The 24,863-nt window shown below is 36.8% G+C and overlaps 1 protein-coding gene across 4 annotated transcripts in view; it reads left to right on the plus strand.

Moving 5' to 3' along the window:
- The window catches only part of YLPM1 (YLP motif containing 1), a 73,087-nt gene that overhangs the window by 44,675 nt on the left and 3,549 nt on the right, over positions 1-24,863 (plus strand). For 2 of the 4 annotated variants that reach the window (XM_007987280.3, XM_007987284.3), the window contains 13 exons: positions 1,081-1,498; positions 1,611-1,703; positions 1,926-2,121; positions 3,342-3,460; positions 4,370-4,524; positions 8,566-8,628; positions 8,928-9,047; positions 9,288-9,464; positions 9,551-9,634; positions 10,590-10,673; positions 13,429-13,509; positions 16,635-16,686; positions 21,606-21,736. In XM_007987280.3, coding sequence (XP_007985471.3) covers positions 1,081-1,498; positions 1,611-1,703; positions 1,926-2,121; positions 3,342-3,460; positions 4,370-4,524; positions 8,566-8,628; positions 8,928-9,047; positions 9,288-9,464; positions 9,551-9,634; positions 10,590-10,673; positions 13,429-13,509; positions 16,635-16,686; positions 21,606-21,736 — 1,773 coding nt within the window. Of the gene's footprint in view, positions 1-1,080; positions 1,499-1,610; positions 1,704-1,925; positions 2,122-3,341; positions 3,461-4,369; positions 4,525-8,565; positions 8,629-8,927; positions 9,048-9,287; positions 9,465-9,550; positions 9,635-10,589; positions 10,674-13,428; positions 13,510-16,634; positions 16,687-19,749; positions 20,821-21,605; positions 21,737-24,863 lie in introns of those variants that run through there. The other 2 variants (XM_007987281.3, XR_012091005.1) reach the window with 2 other exon arrangements.

The raw sequence follows: 24,863 nt of genomic DNA on the forward strand, positions 1-24,863 counted from the left end.
GCTTTTTAAATTTCTTTTTATTTGTAACCTGTTGCATGAATATACCACATTTTGTTTAACCATTCACCAGTTGATGGACATCAGGGTTGTTGAATAGTATGGCTATGAATATTTGTGTGCAAGTCTTTGGATGGACATATGTTTTTATTTTTCTTGGATAGATACCTAGAAATGAAATTGCTGAGCCATGTGATAAATTTATGTTTGGCCGGGTGCGGTGGCTCATGCCTGTAATCCCAGCATTTTGGGAAGCTGAAGTGGGTGGATTGCCTGAGGTCAGGAGTTCGAGACCAGCCTGGCCAACATAGTGAAACCCCGTCTCTACTAAAAATACAAAAAATTAGCTGGACTGGTAGCGGGTACCTACAGGCCCTCTCAGTTACTCAGGAGGCTGAGGCAGGAGAATCGCTTGAACCTGGGAGGCAGAAGTTGCAGTGAGCCAAGATTGCACCATTGCACTCCAGCCTGGGCAATAAGAGCAAAATTCCATCTCAAAAAAAAAAAAAAAAAAGTTTGGCTTCTTGAGAGAAATTGGCAAACCGTTTTCTATAGTGGCGCCATTTATTCCCACTAGCAGTCTAAAAGGGTTTTTCTTTCCTATATCCTTGCCATCATTTGTTTTTGTCTCTCTCATTAATTATAGCCATTCCAGTGCGTATGAAAATGGTATCTCATTGGGATTTTAATTTGCGTTTCCCTAGTGACTAATGATGTTGAGCATCTTTTCATGTGCTCATTGGGCATTTATATATTTTCTTTGGAGAAATATCTATTCACATCTTTTGGCCATAGTTTTTTTTTTTTTTTAAATGATTTGGCTTACTGAGTTTAAGTGTTTTGTATATTCTGAATTCAAGTTCTTTATCAAATATAAGATTTGCCTATGTTTTCTCCCTTTCTGTGGCTTGTCCTCATTTTTTTTTTTTTTTTTTTTGATGGTATGTTTTGAAGCATGAAACTTTGAATGAGTCCAAGGTGTTAACTTTTTTCCTATAAATTGAGAACCAGATTTTAATTTCCACTAATCTGTAAAAACATAGTGGTATGCTTGTTCGCTAAGCTGTTTATTCTATTCTCTAGCCTCCAGGGTCCTATAGACCTCCCCCTCCTATGGGCAAACCACCAGGTTCAATTGTAAGACCCTCTGCTCCACCAGCAAGATCATCTGTTCCTGTGACCAGGCCGCCTGTCCCAATACCACCACCTCCACCTCCTCCCCCTCTACCTCCTCCTCCTCCAGTGATAAAGCCACAAACATCAGCTGTAGAACAGGAACGATGGGATGAAGATTCTTTCTATGGGCTCTGGGATACAAATGATGAACAAGGACTGAATTCAGAATTTAAGTCAGAAACTGCAGCAATTCCATCTGCTCCAGTATTACCACCCCCACCTGTTCACTCTTCCATTCCCCCTCCTGGCCCAGTGCCTATGGGTATGCCACCAATGTCCAAGCCACCACCAGTGCAACAGACTGTTGATTATGGCCATGGCCGAGGTGAGTAGTGATAGTGAACTTGTATTTGTGATTCTACAGGAATTGTTAGCTTCAGCTTTAGCTTTCTCAAGCTTCACTCTTACAGTGCTTTATCTCTGATTTTGTTTACCAGATATATCCACTAATAAAGTTGAACAGATACCTTATGGAGAAAGAATAACTCTGCGCCCAGATCCACTACCTGAAAGACCAACTTTTGAGACAGGTAGGATTCCTGGAGAGGTCAGTATTTTTAAACATTTTAAGGCCTAATTACCACATTATTTTCCTTTTGATGAGATTATCTGAGCCTTCATTTAATATAGCTAAAAGATTCTTAAGTTGAATTTAGGGCAAAAATTTATACCAGCTTTGAAGTTAAATTTTTACTTTTCTGCTTTTATTTCATAAAAGGGATATAGTTATGTTGTACTAATTGTTTTTATAGAGCATGCAGGCCAACGTGATCGTTATGATAGAGAAAGAGATCGTGAGCCTTATTTTGATCGTCAAAGTAATGTCATAACAGATCATCGAGATTTTAAAAGGGATCGTGAGACACATAGAGATCGAGACCGGGATCGTGGTGTTATTGACTATGACCGGGATCGATTTGACAGAGAACGCCGACCCCGAGATGATAGGTATGCTATAAAACAATCTTTGATAGATGTGCAAATTACTATATACTTAACAGTAAAAGTTTAAGAAAAATTTAATAAGTAACATATTTTTCTCATGCATGTGTATATGTAATTTGGAGGGGGAAGAACAATTCTGGACCAGTTTTCAGGAAAGTAGGTCCTTGACTTGGTAGCTTGAATTCCAGAGAATTAAATGGGAGTTGGAGATAGCCAGAAAGGAATGGAAATGGTATTGTCAATAAAGGTGCAGTCATACTCAGTGGGCAAGCAGTTTATTTTTGCAGTTCATGAGCTTTTTATTTATTATTGTTATTATTATACCTAAGGGCATTCTGGCAGCCAGCCAAGGAGAAGGGAAAATGGGGACAAGCCCATGAACTATTTATTTATTTATTTATTTATTTATTTATTTATTAATTACTATTTTGTATGGAGACGGGGTCTCTCTCAGTCTGTCACCCAGGCTGGAATGCAGTGGCGCAGTCTCAGCTCACTGTAGCCTCCACCTCCTGGGCTCAAGTGATCTTCCCACCTCAGTCTCCTGAGTACCTGGGGCCACAGGCATGTGCCACCATGCCTGGCTGATTTTTTTTTTTTTTTTGTATTTTTGGTGAAGATGTGGTTTCACCATGTTGCCCAGGCTGGTCTCAAACTCCTGAGCTCAAGTGATCCACCTGCCTTGGCCTTCCAAAGTGCTGAGATTATAGGCGTGAGCCATCATGTCCAGCTTTCCCATGAACTTTTTAGATGTATGTATATACAGTAAATCTAAATGAAAAAGCGAAGTCAAAATGTAAATATTGGCCGGGTGCAGTGGCTCATGCATGTAATCCTAGCACTTTGGAAGGCCAAGGCAGGTGGATCTCTTGAGCTCAGGAGTTCGAGACCAGCCTGGCCAACATGGCAAAACCCCATCTCTACAAAAAATAACAAAAGTTGGCCGGGTGTGGTTGTGTGTGCCCATAGTCCCAGCTATTCAGGAGGCTGAGATTGGAGGATTGCTTGAACACTGGAGATCAAGGCTGCAGTGAGCCGAGATCATGCCACTACATTTCAGCCTGGTTGACAAAGTAACACCCCCATCTCAAAAAAAAAGTAAATGTTGACTATGTGAAGTACCTGCCTATAGAGAAAATTGGGCAGATAATGCTGTTGCATTATAAAGCAGAGACCTCCAAATATTTTTTATTTGCTGAAGCACTTCCTATTATACCTTCTAGAGCTCAGTCATATCGAGACAAAAAAGACCATTCCTCTTCCAGAAGAGGGGGTTTTGATAGACCATCCTATGACCGGAAGTCTGACCGACCAGTCTATGAAGGACCATCCATGTTTGGAGGTAGAGTGATGCCTTATTAACTACAAGGATGTTGAGAATGTAAAGTATGGGAGATGCTCTGGATTTAAGCTTTTAGAGTAAAATGTATTCACAGATTTCTTAGAGCTAGTGGCATTGTCATAAAAAATAGCAATGTAATTAATGAAATAAAACGTTTATTTTTAAAACAAAGTAGAAACAAAATTACTAATAATCTCACTACCTACAATACTATAGCTCTTATAATTTTGTAGATTTCCTCTCATTCTTTACGGACATATTTTTGAAGTTGTAATCGAAGTATAATAATACAATTTATCATGATTGTTCTGATTGATATTGCACCATACACATTTTTTATATGTAAAATCAAATATTTTACATATCATGATATGTAAACCTATTTTATTAATGGCCCTGTGACATTCCATTGAGTGGATAAAATATAAGACCAAGACCCTTATTGTTAAGTATTTAGGTTGCTTTTAGCTTTTCACTGCTATGATTTATACTTAAACTAGAAACTCATACCTATTTATAGGAACACGCTCTCCTAAGATGGTATAACTCTTATTCTTAAAAACCATAAAGCAGAAGTTACAGAACTTAGGACTGTCCAGCAAAGCATTTATTATTCTTCCACGTCCTGTTGCTTAACTTTCCTACATTTAACACCAAAACAAGGATGAATTCAGTGTTTTGCAGAACATTCTGTTTGCCTGAAATCATACTTAAATCTTCTCATTTTCTTGACTTCAGTAGATTTTACATTACCTTAAATTTTCTCTAATTAAAGTTAAAAGTTAAAAAAAGCCCTAAAATCATTGGACTTGGTTTGAATTATATTACCTTAGGAGATGTGTGGGGAGAGTTGAATTTCAAAATAATTACTATACAAATAGTAATTTTGTTCAACTGCTGGAATCCCAGGAGAACGTAGGACTTATCCTGAGGAGCGAATGCCTCTGCCAGCTCCTTCACTGAGCCACCAGCCACCTCCAGCTCCACGGGTCGAGAAGAAGCCTGAATCAAAGAATGTGGATGATATTTTGAAACCACCGGGCCGGGAGAGCAGACCTGAGAGAGTGAGTCCTATGAAGTTGATTCAGCTTCATGCAAACCAGAAGATAAGAGATCTTGTTAATATCCTGAAAAGAATTTCTTTACTTTTCTGCAACGTAGTAATAATATCAGGTTCAAGGCATTTTACTATCTCTAAATCACCATATAATCTCATAAATGGCCTACACTATAGAATCTTCAAGAATTTATCACTAAAGTACTTGACAAAAAACATGTTGAATTTTAAAACATATTCATGAGACCTCAATTAATTGCACGTTGAAGAGAGGAAAAGTGGATTTGGTTTTATGGTATGTGGAATAGAAAGGGAGAATTAGGAGACTTGATTAGCTTAGGCTTAATTTCCTAGTGACCTCCAAATGTGTACATTCTTTTAAATTTGTCCTGTATTACAGAATAGTTAGACTGACTCCCATTTGAATTAACTGGCACTGGAGATTTCAGCCAGATATTCCCATTCCATATATACAGAATTAATAGATTCCTGTTTTAAAGTCTTTTTGCCTACTATTAATATATAGCTACTTGACCTTTCCTGTGGTTACTCTTTGCGTGATAAATCTTTTACCATTTCCTTACTTTCATTATGTTTGTGTCTTTTAATGTAAAGTGTGTCTCCTGTAGTATGCCTGTGGTTAGATCTTTTTTTTTTTTTTTTTTTTTTTTTTTTTCCATTCAGGTTCCCTTTATTTCTGACATTTCTTCACCATCCCTGCAAGGGTAACTCCCTAATCACTCTCGAAATTCAGATTCCTATTTCTGACTCTAGGACACAATGGATCATGTTTTTAAATATAGTCTGACAATCTCTGCCTTTTGATTGGATTGTTTAATACATTCACATTTATTTATTTTTAAATTATGGATTCAGGATACATGTGCAGGTTCATTACACGGGTATTTTGTGTAATGCTGGAGTTTGGGGTTCTTTTTTTTTTTTTTGAGACGAAGTCTTGCTCTGTTGCCCAGGCTGGAGTGCAGTGGCCAGATCTCAGCTCACTGCAAGCTCTGCCTCCCGGGTTCACGCCATTCTCCTGCCTCACCCTCCCGAGTGGCTGGGACTACAGGTGCCCGGCACCTCACCCGGCTAGTTTTTTGTATTTTTTAGTAGAGACGGGGTTTCACCATGTTAGCCAGGATGGTCTTGATCTCCTGACCTCGTGATCTGCCCATCTCGGCCTCCCAAAGTGCTGGGATTACAGGCTTGAGCCACCGTGCCTGGCGTGGAGTTTGGGTTTCTAAAGAGCCTGTCACCCTGGCCGGGCACGGTGGCTCAAGCCTGTAATCCCAGCACTTTGGGAGGCCGAGACGGGCGGATCACGAGGTCAGGAGATCGAGACCAACCTGGCTAACACGGTGAAACCCTGTCTCTACTAAAAATACAAAAAAAAACTAGCCGGGCGAGGTGGCGGGCGCCTGTAGTCCCAGTCACTTAGGAGGCTGAGGCAGGAGAATGGCATAAACCCGGGAGGCAGAGGTTGCAGTGAGCTGAGATCCGGCCATTGCACTCCAGCCCGGGCAACAGAGCAAGACTCCTTCTCAAAAAAAAAAAAAAAAGAGCCTGTCACCCAAATAGTGAACATAGTACCTTGTCGTAAAGTTATTATTGATGGCTTAATTTCATTTTGGGATTGTTTATTGCAAATATATGGAAATATGGTTTATTCTTGTTTATTCATCTTGTATCCTGCAATACCACTGAATTCATTTATTACTTTTAATAGATTTTTAATGGATTATTAAGGTTTTCTACGTATAAGATCATGGCATCTGCAAATATACTTTTACTTCTTTCTTTCTCAATTGAATGCCTTTTATTTATTGCCTAATTGCCCTGGCTAGAACCTCCAGTGCAGTGTTGAATAGACATGGCAAGAGTAGACATTCTTGTCCTGTTTCTGATCTTAGAGAGAAAACATACAATCTTTCACCATTACTGTGGAATTTTTTTGTAGATGTGCTTTATTAGGTTGAGAAAGTTCCCTTCTATTCCTAGTTTGTGGAATGTTTTTATCATGAGAGGATGTTGGATTTGTTGAATGCTTTTTTTGTGTCAGTTGAGATGATCATGTGATTTTGGTTTTTAGTCTGTTGATATGATGTGTTACATTAATTGATTTCATATGTTAACTTGCATTCCTGGGATAAATCCCACTTGGTCATGGTGTGTAATAAATTTTGTGTGTTGCTGGATTCAGCTTGCTAATATGTTGTTGAGGATTTTTGTATCCATATTCATAGGAGATATTGTAGTTTTCTTGTCTGTATGTGGTTTGGTGTAATGCTGGCCTCATAAAGTAAGTTAGAAATTATTCCTTCATATTCTATGTTTTTGAAGACTTTGTGAAGAGTTGGTATTTAAATGTTTGGTGAATTCAGTGATGAAGTCATCCAGGCTTGTGCTTTTGTTTGTGTGTAGTTTTTTAAAATTACTGTCTTAGATTCTTCACTTGTTATAGGTCTATTCAGATTGTTTATTTGTTCTTGAGTAAATTTTAGTAGTCTATGTCTTTCCAGGAATTTGTCTGTTTCACCTAAATTACTTAATTTGTTAGCATACAATTGTTCATAGTATGCCTTTGTAATCTTTTTTTATTTCTATAAGATTGGTAGTAATGTCCCCTCTTTCATTTCTTTTTTACTTGAGGCAGAGTCTCACTGTTGCCCAGGCTGGGGTTGCACTCCTGGGCTCAAGTGATCCTCCTACCTCAGCCTCCTGAGGAACTGGGATTATAGGCACATGCTGCTGAGCCCAGCTTTCATTTCTGATTCTGGTAATTTGAATCTTCTTTTTTTTGTATTTAGTTTAGGTAAGAGTTCAAAAATTTTGTTGGTCTTAGCCAGGCGTGGTGGCTCATGCCTGTCATTCCAGCACTTTGGAAGGCTGAGGTGGGTGGATCACTTGAGACCAGGAGTTCAAGACCAGCCTGCACAACATGGTGAAACTCCATCTCTACTAAAAACACAAAAATTAGCTGGATGTGGTGGCAGGCACCTGTAATCCCAGCTGCTTGGGAGGCTGAGGCATTAGAATCGCGCAAACCTGGGAGGCAGAGGTTGCAAAGAGCCAAGATTGTGCCACTGCACTCCAGCCTTAGTGACAGAGCAAGACTCCATCTCAAAAAAAAAAAAAAAAGAAGACCGACTTTTTTTGGAGTGCAGTGGCGCAATCTCGACTCACTGCAAGCTCCACCTCCTGGGTTCATGCCATTCTCCTGCTTCAGCTTCCTGAGTAGCTGGGACTACAGGTGTCCGTCACCACACCTGGCTAATTTTTTGTATTTTTAGTAGAGACGGGGTTTCACCACATTAACCAGGATAGTCTCCATCTCCTGAGCTCATGATCCACCCGCCTCGTCCTCCCAAAGTGCTGGGATTACAGACATGAGCCACCGGGTCTTCCCAAAGTCGGTCTTTTTAAAGAACCACTGCCACTGTTTGGTTTTATTGATTTTTTCTTTTGTTTTTCTGTTTTCTATTTCATTAACTTCTGCTTTAATCTTTATTGTTTCTTTCCTCTGTTTCTTTAGTTTGCTCTTCTTTTTCAAGTGTCTTAAAGTGGATGGTTAAGTTATTGATTTGAGACCTATCTTCTTTCTTACTATAGGCATTTATAGCTATCAATTTCCTTTTAAGCACTGCTTTAGCTGTATCCTGTAAGCTTTGGTATGTTGTGTTGTTTTCATTCATCTCAGAGTATTTTCTGGTTCCTTCTGGTTTTTGGCTCCTCCTGGTTTCTGGCTTCTCTTAATTTCTGGTTCCTCTTCATTTCTTCTTTGATTCATTGGTTATTTAGGAGTATGTTGTTTAATTTTCACATATTTGTGAGTTTCTCTAACATTTTCTTACTATTAATTTCCAATTTCATTCCACTGTGGTCCAAAAACATACTTTGTATTATTTCTATCCTTTCAAATTTATTAAGATTTGTTTCATGGCCTACTGTATAGTCTATCGTGGAAAATGGTAGGTCATTGTTAACTATTATCTCATTGCAGAAACTTTTCTCTGAGTGATTTTTTTTTTCGTCTATTCTGTTTCAGATTGTTGTTATAATGAGAGGATTACCAGGCAGTGGAAAGACACATGTTGCAAAACTTATTCGAGTGAGTATGGGGAAGCTGAAAAATCAGCTGCTTGTGTTAGTAGTCACTTGCCTTCTTATTAATAACAGGCAACATAATACCAGTAGAATTGTCTTCCATTTGGTCCATTAGAGTTGGCCCATGTGGTAGATGTTGTCCCATATATATTTTTATCTACTCAGAGAAACATTTTGCCTCAGCTTGATTTGAAACCACCAGAAGATTGTATATTATTTGGCCACAAGAGGGAACTTTGGTGTGATAATTAACTAATTTATTCCATAAATTCATTTTAACCTTGTTGACTATATGATTCTTAGGATAAAGAGGTAGAATTTGGAGGACCTGCACCCAGAGTTCTAAGCCTGGATGATTACTTTATCACTGAAGTGGAAAAAGAAGAAAAAGATCCAGATTCTGGAAAGAAAGTGAAAAAGAAGGTATGGTATTCATGTCAGATCTCATTCTGATTCATTAATAGTGTTTAAAGGAGAATGTGTTTGGGGAGAAATGTGGCTTTTTTAAGGGCAAGGACCTCTCTCTTTTCTGAACACAATACTTTAGTACTTGGATGTGAAGGAAAGACTACAAAGTAATCTCTATCCAAATGCTAACTGAGGAAAAGGTTTAGGATGATTCTTTGCTTTTGCTAATTCCATATCTCTTTCGGGGGACCTTAGGTAATGGAATATGAATATGAAGCTGAGATGGAGGAGACTTACCGCACCAGCATGTTCAAAACTTTCAAAAAGACTCTGGATGATGGCTTTTTTCCCTTTATCATCCTGGATGCCATCAATGACAGAGTTAGGCACTTTGACCAGTTTTGGAGTGCAGCAAAAACCAAGGGATTTGAGGTAGAAACTTAAAGAACTTTAAAGTACTTTGTGTTGTCATGTAAATGTCATATATCTTTGCCTAATTATTATTCATTCTTGCTTAGGTATATTTGGCTGAAATGAGTGCAGATAACCAGACTTGTGGCAAGAGAAATATTCATGGAAGAAAGCTTAAAGAAATAAATAAGGTGATTTTAAGAAGCAGAATAATAGAGTACCATCATGCACAACATAATGATGTTTTGGTTAAGGAAGGACTGCATATATGGTGGTCCCATAAGATTATAATAATGTATTTTTATTGTACCTTTTCTGTGTTTAGATATGTTTAAATAGACAAATACTTCATTGTGTTGCAGTTGCCTACAGTATTCAGTACATTAACATGCTGTACAAGTTTGTAACCTAGATGTGCAGTAGGCTTTATCATCTAGGTTTGTGTAAGTATACTCTGTGATGTTCACACAATGACAAAATTGCCTAATGACCCATTCCTCATAATGTATGCTCATTGCTAAGTGATGTGTGACTGTACTCTAAACCTCATATTATCTGTACCAGCACTCTTGTCTGGAAGCTCTTGTTTCTCTCCTTTTTTTTCATAATAACTTTCTGATCTGCTTTAGTAAATGTTTCTCTTCCTTTGTTTCTTTTCCTGGCTCTTCTTGAAATTAGCCTGTTATGGCCTGGCGCAGTGGCTCAGGCCTGTAATCCCGGCACTTTGGGAGGCTGAGGTGGGCGGATCGCTTGAGCCTGGGAGTTTGAGACCAACCTGGGCAACATGGCGAAACCCTGTCTCTACAAAAAAATACAAAAATTAGCTGGGCATGGTGTCATGTGCCTGTGGTCCCAACTACTGGGGAGGCTGAAGTGGGAAGATCACTTGAGCCCACCATGTCAAGGCTGCAGTGAGCCATGTTGGCGCCACTGCACTCCAGCCTGGATGACAGACCGAGATTCTGTCTCAAAAAAAAAGAAATTAGCCCGTTAGACTTTACAATATTAAATTAATATTTAACAATTAAATATTTAATTAATATTTAACAGTATTTTTAAATATTGTTAAATGTTGTTTATCTTGGATGCTTGCTTGGTGTTTGAGTAGTTTCCAGAGATAACTTGACCATCTGAATTTTTCAATAGATGGCTGATCACTGGGAAACTGCACCTCGTCACATGATGCGTTTAGATATTCGTTCTTTGCTGCAAGATGCTGCTATTGAAGAGGTAAGTATCCTTTGGTTCAAACGCAATGCAAAATGACATTACATTTTCACCTTTTTACTTTGAAAAACTTAAAATCTACAGAAAAGTTACATTAATAGTATTAATACAAGAACACCTACTGGTATGCCTTTCGTTGAGATCACAGTTAATATTTTGCCACATTTTTCTCTGTATGCATATATTCTTATTAACATTCTTGTTAATGATGTCACTATTTTTGTGGAACCATTTGAGAGTTAAGTTGCAGATCTCGTAAACCTTCACCTTTAAATACATCAGTAGATATCTTGTAAGAACAAGGACATTCTCTTTTGATTTGATAGCAGTTATCAAATGCAGGAAATTTAGTATCAGTAAAATACTATATTAGGTAATATAAATTTCCTGAATTAAATTTCTTGAATTATCTCACATATAGTTTATATTCACATTTCACCAGTTGTCCCTATAACATGGTTTATAGAAATTTTTAAAAATCCAAGATTCAATCCTTTAATATAAAATATAGTTTCTCAGCCTTGTCATTGTCATGAAAGATAAAGAATTTATGAAGAGTATAGGCTTGTTTTGTAGAATGCCCGTTAATTTGAATTTGTCTGTCTGTTTCCACATGCTTAGGTTCACGTTAAACATTAGCAGGAATGCTACATAAGTGATACTGTGCCCTCTCAGTGTGTCACATCAGGAGTCATATGGTGTTAATTTATCTCATTGTTAGTGATTTAAGCACTGATTACTTGGTTAAGGTGGTATCCATCAAATTTTTCTACCTTTTTCTCTTTTTGATAAGTAAACTGTAGGGAGATACTCTTAACATCTTTTCCCCAGCAAATTTTCATTCATTGGTAATTCTTGCCTGAATCAATTATTAATTTGATGGAAGGAGAAATTTTCTATTTTTACCAGTTTTAGGTTTCTGTTTTGTTTGATCTCTTAATACTCAATATTGTCATTGTGCTTTTTTTTCTTTTTTTGAGGTGGAGTCTCACTCTGTCGCCCAGACTGTAGTGCAGTGGCATAATCTCGGCCCACTGCAACCTCCGCCTCTGGGTTCAGGCGATTCTCCTGCCTCAGCATCCTGAGTAGCTGAAACTACAGGCATGCGCCACCATGCCTGGCTAATTTTTGTATTTTTAGTAGAGACAGGGTTTCACCATGTTGGCCAGGCTGGTCTTGAACTCCTGGCCTCAAGTAATCTCCCCACCTCAGCCTCCCAAAGTGCTGGGATTACAGACGTGAGCCACCATGCCCAGCCATCATTGTTCTTTTATGTGTTTTTAATTCCCATGCCATTCCTCAACCTATTTCTTTCTGGCTTCTGCCACTAACATTGTCTGGCAACCCTCTCACTAATGATTTCCGTGACAGTGAACAGTTCTTATCTCCCCTATTGATTAATTTTGCAGCCAAATGTAATATAGCTGACCATGCCCACCTTCTTAAAAAACATATTTTTCTCTTGGCTTTTGTGAATTCACATTCTTCTGGTTTTCCTTTTACTTTTTTGTCTATCTCTTTTCAGTCTCTTTCACTGGCTTCTCTTGCTACTCAGTCTTTAAAAGGGCCCCCTTAGGGCTCCATCCTAGGCTCTGTTTTTATTTTGTACCCTCTGTATAGATCATCTGTATCTTTCTAGTAGCTTAGATTGTCACTTATGTGCCATTAATGTTATAAAGTCTAGACCGAATTATATGGCTATCTTAACAGTAATGTTTCTGAATGGAGGGAGTATAGGTGATTTTTATAATATTCTTTTTACTGTTATTTTCCAAATTCTCTACAAAAAATATATGTTATCTTAGTATACCTCAAACTCAACCTGTCCAAAATGTAGTTTGTACAAACCTGTTTTTCATTTAGTAGTCTCTGTTTTAGTGATTAGAACCCTAACCACTTGATTGCTGAAACCAGTACTCTGGGAGTTATCCCTGACTCTTTTATCATTGTTGAGACAGAGTCTGACTCTTACCCTGGCTGGAGTGCAGTGGCATGATCATAGCTCATTGCTACCTCAACTCCTGGGTTCAAATGATACTCTCACCTCAACCTCCTGAGTAGCTGAGAGTACAGGCGCATGCCACCATGCCCAGCTAATTTTTTATTTTATTTTTTTAGAGATAGGGCCTCACTGTGTTGCCCAGGCTGGTCTTGAACTCCTAGACTCAAGCGATCCTCCTGCCCCAGCTTCCCAAAGTGCTGGGATTATAGGCGTGAGCCACCGTGCCCAGGCCTGACTTTACTCTGCCCTTATACCGGTGTTCAAACCTGTCATGTAGTCAAGAAAGTTTAGTCAGTTTTACCTTTTAATGACCTCTCTAACTCATCTGCTTATTTGCATTGCTACCACTCTGGGCCAAGCCAGTATCATCCCACTTTTCAGTATACTTTTTCTTATATTTTGAAATTTGAATCATGGACATGTTTTTATCTGATTGGAAAAATGCTTGTTAAAGATTTTTAAAAGAAAATTCTAGTAATCCATAAGCATTCAAAATAGGTAACCATCTACTTAGCACTTACACTTAACTTTACAGGGAATTATACAGATGGATATTCAAGGAAAATTAAAGGCAATAATATCCTGTCTTTTATCAGTTCTGTTTCAAAATTTAGGGTGTTAAAAATTACTTGGTATGTAACAGTGAGCCTGTCTTGCTCTAGGCTACTGTGTTCATTCCAGATCTCAATGAAGGAGTCAACATTTTGCTAAATGTTAACTCAGTCTTTTTTTTTTTTTTTTTAATGGTTGGTACAGGTAGAGATGGAAGATTTTGATGCAAATATCGAAGAACAGAAAGAAGAAAAGAAAGATGCAGAGGAAGAGGAAAGCGAACTGGTAGGAGACAGACCAACCACTTTGAACAGTGTCTCTTTATTAAAATTCTTAAAGAAGGTTTAAATTCAGATCTGTGGTCAGACAACTACTGTTGATATACACTTTAGCGGTATAAGTTTCCATAATCATCTTCAAGGAGACTTTTGGATACTCTTTCTTTTTCCCCAGACCAAAAGAACCCTCTACTGTGGTGTTAAAAGGAAGTTTTAACAGAGTGCTAAGAAACTTACTCTTGTACTGATCTATTTGTGGGTGGTTTTAGGGGAGTATACCTTTTAAGAAAATAATTACATATGAAAGGGCATTCTTACATTCCAGCAGATATGTGGCACAGCCTACCCAACATAGGCATAATTGTCTCTTCTTTGCTACAAGATCTCCAAATTTAGTTTCTGTCAACTGAGGCAGAAGAACTTACTGAATGGGGAGGCAGAGGGTTGCCACTGGCTGCTAGATTTGTTCTTCCGCATTTTATCCTAAGTGACAGGGAAAAATTAAATGACTGTGTAGGCAATGGATTTTGCTTAGGCTGATTAGAGGCTTACATAGTGTGAGTTTAAAGTTTCTGTGTACCTAATGTAAAATGCTTTCGATCACACCTCTGTAGAGACGTTTGCCTTTCCCTGTCATTCAAGAATATGTGACCTATAGAATTACGTTGACTTTTCAGTGTTTGCTGAAGTACAGAGATTAGCAATGCCTTGGAATAGTGTTGCATTTTAAATCCAGAATATTACTCGGTTTATTTAATACTTGAGCCCTTGCTAAAGTTGCTCCTCATATTCCTTTGAAAATGTACAAAATGAGAACTCTGATTCCTACCCCCTAGAGTATACAGAATCTCCAGGGAGTGGTCCCATCGAACCCGTGTGTGATATAGAGGACTCTTGATAAAAACTGTGTTTATATAAAGATGGTGTCAACCTCTACATTCCAAGATTTCAAATGTGGATTAAAAAATAAGTTTTAAAGTTAATGGCATTTGAGTCTCAGTATGTGTTTTTTTAAAATCTATTTTTCTTAAGTTGTATTTTGGCATACATAATTTAAAATTTAGGCAGGATATTCACTACAAGGTCCACGCTTTTCTGGAATATGGCTAATGACTTCTTTAGCCATTTGCAGCGTGTGTACTAGAAACTGACTACGTGAGAAGTCTATAATGTTTTAGCTTTCTGAAGCTCCGTCTTTCTATTGTGGAGATTTCAGTTCAAGATATGGTTCGTAACATCTGACTTGCTTAGGTGTAGGTCAAAACTTGGGAACTTTTAACTGAATGTACTATTACTTTTTTAAAGTGAAACACACTGTAATACTATATTTTTACGTCAGAGTCATGGCAAGGAAGCCTTAGAATTCTACCCTGCTGGATTATCTGCTTTATTTCCAAGTGGCCTACAAGTTCAAGCAATGGGAGGATAATATAATTTAAAGGAAGACCAGGATGATTCCAGCAGTGGGGAATGAATACACTTGTTTGCCTAACTTGTTTATAAAACTTCTCTTAACCCGTTCAAAGATGCATAATTGAAATCTTTTACTATTGGAGTCTATTCCGAGAGTAAAAGATTCTTGGAGAATATATTAACCAAGGGTTAAGAGCAAGTTTCACACCAACCACTCAGTCCATTTTAATGGAATTATCAGTAAACCTTGCATTTTCCACTCTGCACTTATTAATATAGCTGGGTGAAATCCAAAGTTTTGTTGGTAAAGATAATCCTTTGTAGGGGATCATTGGTATGATAGTTTGCCGCCTTTAGTGCTTCAGTGAACCTAAATAGATAAAATTTATAAATATATTATTCCAGTGATGCTTAGTTTTCAGATGATTTTTAAGATGTAACTTGTCTTCAGTACTTTTAGCACTATCACTTCAGCATAGCTTTGTCTTGGTTTGTTCTAAAAAATGTATTTGGAAAATATATAATTTATAATCCAAAATACTACCTAGTAAGTTGAAGTTGAATTATTAGTTCTGGCTGATAGACTAGAAATGTATGAAACCATAGGATTATGCTCTAGTAAACTCTTACACAGAAGCTATCATCATGAAATCTTCAAAATGCTTTGTGACTTACTTTACCTATGTGTCAGTTTGTTTCATGAACTTGAACATTACCAACAGTAGAGAGATAAATTGATTCATAAAAGAAGTTGCTGACACCATTGATGAATCTGTCCTATTTACTAGATTCCAATATTCACATTTCTGTATGTTAGGTCTAATGGAAAACAGTCTAAATGAAGGTAAAGGGGAATCATGATCAATCACATGGTAAAAGCATATACTTGCTAGGTGAATAAACAGAAATGATTACTGCATAGCTCAATAGGCACATTAGGAAATTTGAAAATCTTTTGGGAGTGAGTTCGAAATAAGCCACCCAGTTATTTTATGAAATATTAAGATGTAAGTTGCCAGTGGAGATTTCTGGTTTTGCATATAATAGGATAACATAATTTTTAAAAACATCAGAAATAATAATCTAGTTTTCAACTAATAAAAATGTTCTGAATTTGATTCAGTAAAATTAGCCTTTGTATGCTCTAACTGGTAAATGAATTGAGTCTTTTTAAAATGAAGTTGAACTTCCTAATTGGGTAATTGGGTTAAGTGCTACCAATTCTTTTCCTTTCTTTTGAGTACTTGAAATTACTGAAATATAAAGTAACTATCTTGAAGAACACTTTTTGGACCTTATGGCTACTATCAGTTGATAATAGCAGTTATATTTAGAAGGTAACCTAGCTAGTATTACAAATTATCTGATACTCTGAATAATATTAATATTAGCACAGTAACTACCTGTACATTCTTATCATATTTGCTATACAGCTGTTGTTCAGACTACAATTGTGAGTCCTGAACTGTAGCTGCCTCAGAGCGCCTTCATGATACTATTCTGAAGTGACTACTCCGAAATGTGGACAGTGCAGTTTGGTGAATTTGGTCATTTAGTTTCTTCAAAGATAGTGAGATTGTGTTTCCCCTAAGGATGTATTTACAGCTAGTGAGTGGAAACTGAATCCATTCCCAGTTTTAATGCTTTTCCAGTTCAAACGTGATATGCATGTATGTGTCTCTTTCTAACCCTTCGAGCTTCTCTCTGTGTACGATTTAGGGTTACATTCCGAAAAGCAAATGGGAGATGGACACATCTGAGGCAAAGCTAGGTGGGTATTTCCTTTTTCCTGTTTTTATATGTGATACCTGATGGTAATGGTCATAGATCTTTTCTGCTATAAGAGGAACAAATTTCCTAAAACTTCTACTTGAACAGAGATTTCTGGCCTACCTTATATCCTCCAATCTATTTTGTTAGCTTTTATATCTTGTGACAAAGTCATAAGTATTTTAAAAGAACTGCTTTCAATACTATTTAAAGTTTTTAGAGTCAACAGAAATATTTGATAATTTAGCAACAAAATATTGTCACTTATAAAATCTGTTCTTTTATATTAATCAGAAATGTTGGTGCTGATGAGATTTCTTTTTTAAAGAATATTTAAGTGCAGTCCAAAGTTAAACCTGATTATGAATACTTTAGATAATAAAAATAATATAAAGTTTAAAATTAATTAAAAGGCATTTATTCTCCTTGTATAATAAATCAGAGTTTCTGAGTAGAGAGAAGCAGATATGTAATTCAGGTTTTTGAGGAGCCTGCTTTATAAAATTCAGTTTAAATTTTTCTTCAAATTGTTAATGCCAAATTCCAAGGTAAACCAGTTTAAATGATTGTCTAAATCAGAATTTGAAGTTGCTTAATGTGAAGTTATCTGTCAAACAAAAAAGTCATACATACCCAATGGATTCCCTCTAGTATTTGTTGGTGAAAACTGCAAAATAGTTTTTCAGTTTTACTTCGTTTAAAGAGAACCATTTAACATGTTGATTAAGATGTATTAATAAAAATCTAAAACAATGTACTAAGGACTTTTTGAGATCAGCCTTACTGATATATGAGGTATGACTGTCAGTTTATGTTTCTTTTCCTGGTATTATACTCCAAAACTAAAGGAACCATCTAAGTATCTTAAATTGATACAGGAAGTTTGAGTCATTTAGCTGCTTTATTGCTTGGGACATGTGTTTCTGACATCAAAGGAGTGTATTTTACATGCAATTACATAAGCTATGCCTTTAATTTGCCCCAACTACTTGTGTTAGCAGTTGGTATTGACCAGGTCCTGTGTTAAAAGACAGTTCCGCGAACTGTATTATTACATTACTGGTATAGGTGCTCTGTTGTCAAGTCTAAAATATTTTTTTTAGTTTATGTTGTGTGAAAATTTTATGTGGTTTTTGACATATTCTTCTAGTCATCTTCCCTCTGTGGGAAATCGTAATAATAACTAATTGTCATCTTCCAGAGACCCTTAAAGCACTTATGTGTTTAAATGCAATTAAATATGTAGGAAAATAAAAATTACAAAATACTTTAAAAATAATAATAATAATGCTTTAGTTCGGCTTATTTCGACGTTAGATTAACTCTCTGTGAAGTTCTGTACATTACAATGACCCATAATATGCTAAGATCTTTTCTCTCTTCTGGTTCTCTAAATATTGATTATCTTTTGGGGCAAAGAGAGATCATAAATAAAGGTAGTTAAGGGAGATGTAAAAGTGATAAATATTAGCTTAACGTGTAATCTTTAGAGGCCTCATGTAATACATGATCTGGGGTAATGCTGTTTTAAACCAGTCCATCCTTTACTTTTCTGTTTTTAAAAGGAAAAGGGAATTTAGTTGTGATGATTATTCAAGAATATATATTAATATTGATATTTCTTGGAATTTCTGGAAAAAATTCTGGCCCATCTACCATTTGCTTCTCAGAAAATACATTTTATACAAATTTTCAGTTTTAAAGACAGAATAGTAGATAGTGAATTCCAGAAATGGATTTTTTAAAAATAAACCATTTCAATGAAAGGCACTGAAGATCTGGTAATAAATCTAGGAAATAAACTTTAACATATTTGCAGTCGGGTTTTTATTTATTTTTTAACAAGAGTGACAGTAATGTTATATATAAGGACTTGTATCTTGCACCACTGTATTGAGAGCTAATCCTACCACAGAGGAAGGCAAATGAGTGTGCATTCTTGAAAGTGCTTACTACTTTGAGGTTGGTCCATTGACCCAACTGAGAAGATTCTTCTCTAAAACCTGAGGATCTTGTGTCGGATCTTATAGCCTATTTATGTTGCCTTCCTTATCATAACAAATTTAATATAATTTGATTACCAAGTACAATTTATTTTTCTGAGTACTTTACCAACATTCCCCAATTACTCTTGGAAAATGATTATACTGGGTGGAAATATATTATGTTTTAGTGGTGTCACATGTTGAGCGAAAACAGTTGAATCTGAAACAGAGGAATTTTGATTCACAAATGAGTCTGCCAGTGAGAACATACTTACCTATAGTCTTTCAAGCAGCTGGTTAGATCTTATTGCAGATTCTTGATCTATGCTCATTAAGTATAGTACACAGTTCAGCCTCTGCCTGAATGTTAAATTGAAAGTGATGTGATTTTAGAACAGTTCACAACAGGCCTGAGCTACCTCTGGCATGGAGTTGTTGAAGGCTGCCTGTGGCCCACCTTCAGTCCCACTAGACTGGTTCTTCCCTGCTGGGACACAGGCATCCTAATGCAAGGGCAGGTTGTTACTTGCCACATCAGGTGCTGGGATTCAGCATTGAAGCTACTTAAACTCCAGTGACATGATTTTAGTTTCTCATACTATGAAGCTAGAATATTTGAGACTGTTATCATCCTAATTTAGGTTTCTTCATATAAAGTACTTTTGCTTTTCTCATCTCAGTGTCATTTGTCTCTACTCATGAGTTGTATATTGGTTTTCTACGTGTCAGACAGATTCATCTCTTCAGAGTTGGAATATAATTATTATTTGTATAGGTGCGTAATCTTATATGTTTACTTTGAACAGATTTTCAGAAATACAATTTACATTTAGAAAATACATAGCTGTATCTAAGGAATTTTTCTGTTGTGCTATAATACATACTGTTTCAAATATGTGGTAAAATTCTGTGACCTGCCAAGTTGGATTTAAAACTTCATCTTCATCTTAAAACTTCATCTTTTGAAATCTCTGAAAATCATTAGTGTGCATGGATTGAACACCAGTCTTTCTGTAATTAACAACCCCAGATTTCTCTCCCCTCACCTTATGCCATCCATCTGTGTGTTTGGTTTCCAGTATGCCATGTGGAAGAGGTGTGAGCCTTTCTTCAGCCCGAGAAGGAAACTTTAAACATATTTGCACAATAAAATTTCAAATTAAACATTTCAACAAGGGTGCTCAGACTAGAAATACATGCTCTTCTGAAATTCCATGTTGCAACTGTAACTCCTGTCATATATACCCAGTGTATGAGGAAAAGTTCTTGCAGTTTTCACACTGCCCTTCTGTATTGCTGCCTGGCTGTGCTCTGTTGTTGGAATTGAAATATGAAATTTTTACTTTGAAGTATGTTAATGTCAAAGTTGATCGTATTAAGTTTGGAAATCCTTTCAGGTTTATTTAATAAGTGTGTTGGAGCTTCTTTCTCTTCTGGTAATACTGTACACTGTTGAACTGAGAACAGTTTTATTGTTTGTGGGACTTTGTTGGTTTTCTAATACCATAACCTGTGTCCCTGTGCAGTCAGGGGGTCACTTCTTTAAGATCATGTATAATATGGCCCGTCATATACACGTAGATAGAGCCATTTGGTACAGCATGTGATTCCAGAGATTAGACGACTGGATCTCTTGAATCCATACATGTTAAAATTTTGCCAAACTGAGATGATTAAAATTTTTGTGAGTTTTATAAACTGTTGCAGTTTGCCTTACTGATTTTTCAATGATAATCACTTTTATGGGAAAGGGGCTTAGGAACAAAAAACTTTGCCACGAATGCAAAATCTTACTGGTTTTTAAAGCTTGTAACAGTTGTGTGTAAAACTTTTATATTTGAAACATAAACTCACCCTTTCTGCCACTGCTTTCATTGCACTTTTCATACCAAGTTCTCTCCAACATAGTGTCTAAAAGATTTTTATTATATACACTCTTTATGGAATTCAATGAAGTGTGGTTATGCTGTGTTTCTGAAGTTTTTAGGCTTTTCTTCATTGGCCTGCGTAGTACTAGTGTGTTTATATAACTTCAGATGATTCAGAAGTTTAGTGCTTCATTGTAGCAAAAAATGTATATAACTCATAATATCCTACATGTAGCGTTCAAAATCAATTATTAATAACCAATAAAAGACTCAACACATTTTCATTGTGTGTTCTTCTTTAAGACACCTAAACTCATATCTCATAATTTCTGAATCTGCAATCCCTATTCATTAATTGATTATAGTTTTTGAGTTGTTGGAAAGCCTAGCCCTCTCAGATTCAGGGTTCAGAAAGAATTATCAGGTCTGGTAAAATTGTCTGACTAGCCCTTAGCCTCAGAATGGTCAACTTCATAGTATGAGCAAAGAAAGTGGTGATCTCATATAGTCAGCTTATTCATGAACATTAATTAATGGTGAATGCACTCACAGCAATAAAAAAAAAAACAAAAAAAAACTGTTCATCTAAAACCTTAAACGTTAGCTTGGCTCATTAAGTTCTTGGTACTACCTGCTTTTCATATGACACAGTATCAAACATGATTGCAGATGAAATGGGTGGTGTTAATATTGTGTTAAAGAAAATGAATGGAAGACACTGTCTGGAAAAACCCAACTTTGCATTTGCCATCAGAACATGAGAGCTATGGTGGGTGGGAGGACAAGGAGACCAGGAGTCAAGTGCCTTTTCTTGCCTTACCCATATTTGCTCTTAAACCAACATCATAAACATAATGGCTACCAGAGTGAATACCAAACAATGGAAATTCTGGCACAGAACTTGATATTATCTCAGCCAAGAAGATAGTTTGGATCTGCAAGTGATGCTGCACTCAAAAATGTGGATATGCCCTCTGAAAGTGTTCCAGCCTTCTTTTCCCCTGTGTGTGTGTCGTGTGCAAACTCACACTCTTCCTTAATGCTACGGCTCTGTGTTTGTCCCTCAGACAAGTTGGATGGCTTGAGGACTGGTACTAAAAGGAAACGTGACTGGGAGGCCATTGCCAGCAGAATGGAGGATTATCTTCAGCTCCCCGATGATTATGATACTCGTGCTTCTGAGCCTGGGAAGAAGAGGGTAAGAGACTTTGTCAATAACTGCCAACAAATGAAGGGCCCATTTAGGCATCTGGTTTTAGGAAGTTACAGGCAGATAATCACATGAATGCTATTTTTAAAATGATTTAGTTTATGCTATGTCATGTTACACTTCCCAAAAAGGAGTCATACCTTATAAATTATCTCATCAAAATGTACAAGTAACTTAAAAAATTGGAGAACAGAACCTCACATGGCTAGTGCGTTGTCAACCTTAAAGGCATTGGGAGTGGCCAGTCACTTGTGCCATTTTGTCATGGGGCAAAAGAAGCCAAGTACAGAGTAGGGTATTGAAGAGAACCTGTGGAACTTCTTAATGGATGGAGTGTGGCGGTCCAAAGGTAGATAGAATCAAGGGTGACCCCTTGGTACTCTGGCCATGAGCACTGCATATATGTGGTGCCATTTAGTGAGAGAGAGAAAACTGAGGGAGTCAGGTCATGATTTTTGGAACTGAGAGAAAATTTAAGTTCTGTGAGAGAAATTCTAATTTTTCTTCTAATTAAGTTAGAAGTGTAAGTGAAAATGTCAAAATGACTGTTGGATTAGTACAAAATTCATCAGAGAGATCAGACTGAACTAACAAATTTCAGGAAATGGTATTTAGAAGCATGGGACTGAATGATCTTGCCCAAGGAAAAAGTATAAATGGAAAAGGCAATAGGACGCCAGACTCCAAAATTTAGTTCAGATAGAGCTAAGTGTTTCAAGAAGAAAAGAGTGTAGTCAGTTTTTAAATGATGCAGAAAAGACAAGTAAGTTTGGAACAGATAAATGACTGCTAGATGTGGCAACATGGAGGTCACTGATGATTGTAGTTTGTCATCAGTCTACAGTGATGAGGGGGCAGAAACCAGTTTGGAGCAGATTAAAGAATGAATAAGAAATGATGAAGTACAGTACAGCATATGTAGGCAACTTTTTGAAGTTTTGCTATGAAAGGAAATAGAGAAATGAAGCTAGGGCATTAGATAGGTCTTTACATAAATGTTGAATTCAGTAAAAGTGATAGATATGTATATCCTTTAAAACAAAATAACAAAGCAAAGGAATCATATATACTGTTCTGTACAAGTCTTTTTCAGCTATTCCATCTTGATCTTTCTATATAAGCATATACAGACCTACCATTCTTTTTAAAGGGCTCCTTAGTGTGCCATTGTTTGGTTGTACAATCAGTTATTTAACTAGTCCCTTTGTATTAGTCTATTTGCATAGCTATAAAGGAATATGGGAGATTGGGTAATTCCTAAAGAAAAAAGGTTTATTTTGGCTCATTGTTCTGCAGGCTGTACAGGAAGCTTGGTGCTAGCATCAGCTCCTGGTGAGGCCTCAGGAAGTCTTCAATTATGATGGAAGACAAAGGAGGAGCCAGCGTGGCAAGAGAGGAACCAAGGGGAGGGGGTCCCAACTCTTTTTAACAACCAGATCTCATATGAACTCAGAGTGAGAACTTGCTCATTACCATTAGGAGGGCACCAAGACGTTCATGAGGGATCCTCCTCCATGACCTAAACACCTTCAATATTGGGGATTACAATTCAACATGAGATTTGAAGGGGACAAACATCCAAACCGTAATACGAGATTTGAAGGGGACAGATATCCAAACCGTAATATCTTTATTGATGGATGCTTACAGTGGTTCCATTTATTGCCAGTACAGACGTGAAGGTTGTGGTGTGTATGTCTCTCTTTAAATACCTACATGCAAGTAATTGCCTGTTTTTCTACACTTTGACCAGCAGTGCTGTTATCAAACTCTTTAACTTTTGATAATCTGATAGGTGAAAAAAGTATCTCATTTTTCATTTATTTACTTAAGAATGAGGTTGTGCATCATTTACCTCTATGCATCATTTCTTTGTATTTGTTTCTTAATGAATTTTCTCAGTGCCTTAGTGTACTTAGTGTACTTTGTAATGGGCACTATTACAAAGAATCCAGGTTTCAAAACTTTTTAAAATACTGCAGATACTCCAAAGCTTGCCCTTGTTTGTGTAACTTCAAGGGATGGGGAAGGGAGAGCCCACTGCCATTTGCACCCAGCCTCACCAAAGAACTACTTATAATGATACCTCTTACTCAAGTTAAGACTGGAGCCAACAGAGGCAGAAGTGGCCCTTTCTTGCAAATAATAAAGTGTAGTTCTGGTAAAAATTGATAATCTAAAATGAGAAATATTTTATCTGTTTTTACTCAGGTAACTATCACTGTCTTCACTAAGGAGTATGTAATGCCGTGCAGTTTATTTTGTTAGGTTAGGTGACCAAAGAGAACTGAATGGTGCACATTCTAGTTCTTTAAAGTTACTCCTCTTTAACTCTCCTCCCCTGCCTTATATCTTGACTTCAGATAGTTTTTAACTCTTGAACTACTCACCAAAATCAACATTAGAGCACAAGGAGATCCTACAGGTAGTAAAGAATACAGAATGCTGTACATTACTCATTCCTTTTCTGGGCTTTCTTTGTTTCTGTGATCCAGCTTTTTACAGATACCAGGTGGGTTCTTGGGATTAACTTCCTCTATAACGAAAAGGTGGTTCTGTAGAGTTGGTTATATTAGAATTTTGCCTAAATGGCTAGACTTTAAAATATAATTTACTTTTAAAATGTTTGCTTGCTTGGATATAAAATGGTAGCTTACTTGGACTTTAATTTGTATTTCTTTGATGACTATGAAAGGCGAACATTTCCCTTGTTTGTTTGCTGAGTTTGTGTATTTTAGAAATATTTGTAGTGACAGTGGATGAAATATAAGGACCTCAAACCTTTGAGTGCTAGTCGAGATTTTTCTGTATTATAACAGTTTTATTTTTACAGGAAAAAACAACAGCAAAAATGTTGTAAGTCGCAAAAGTACCTCTAGGAAAATTAAAAGGGACATTGACATTTAAGAAGCCATTTCAAGCTGAAAGTCATTATTCTGCTTCTTATATTTTTACTGGTTCGGTAATCATTTATTCATTCCATATGTTGAATGTCTTTGTATGAAGTCTATGAATGAGTCCTCTTAAGGAGCTGACATCCAGTGGAGGAATTCAACATGTAAATAAATAATTTTACTATAGCATCAGTATAAATTAGAGGTATCAACAACATACA

This window comes from Chlorocebus sabaeus, chromosome 24 (assembly GCF_047675955.1).
Source record: "Chlorocebus sabaeus isolate Y175 chromosome 24, mChlSab1.0.hap1, whole genome shotgun sequence".
In the NCBI taxonomy this organism is placed as follows: Eukaryota; Metazoa; Chordata; class Mammalia; order Primates; family Cercopithecidae; genus Chlorocebus; species Chlorocebus sabaeus.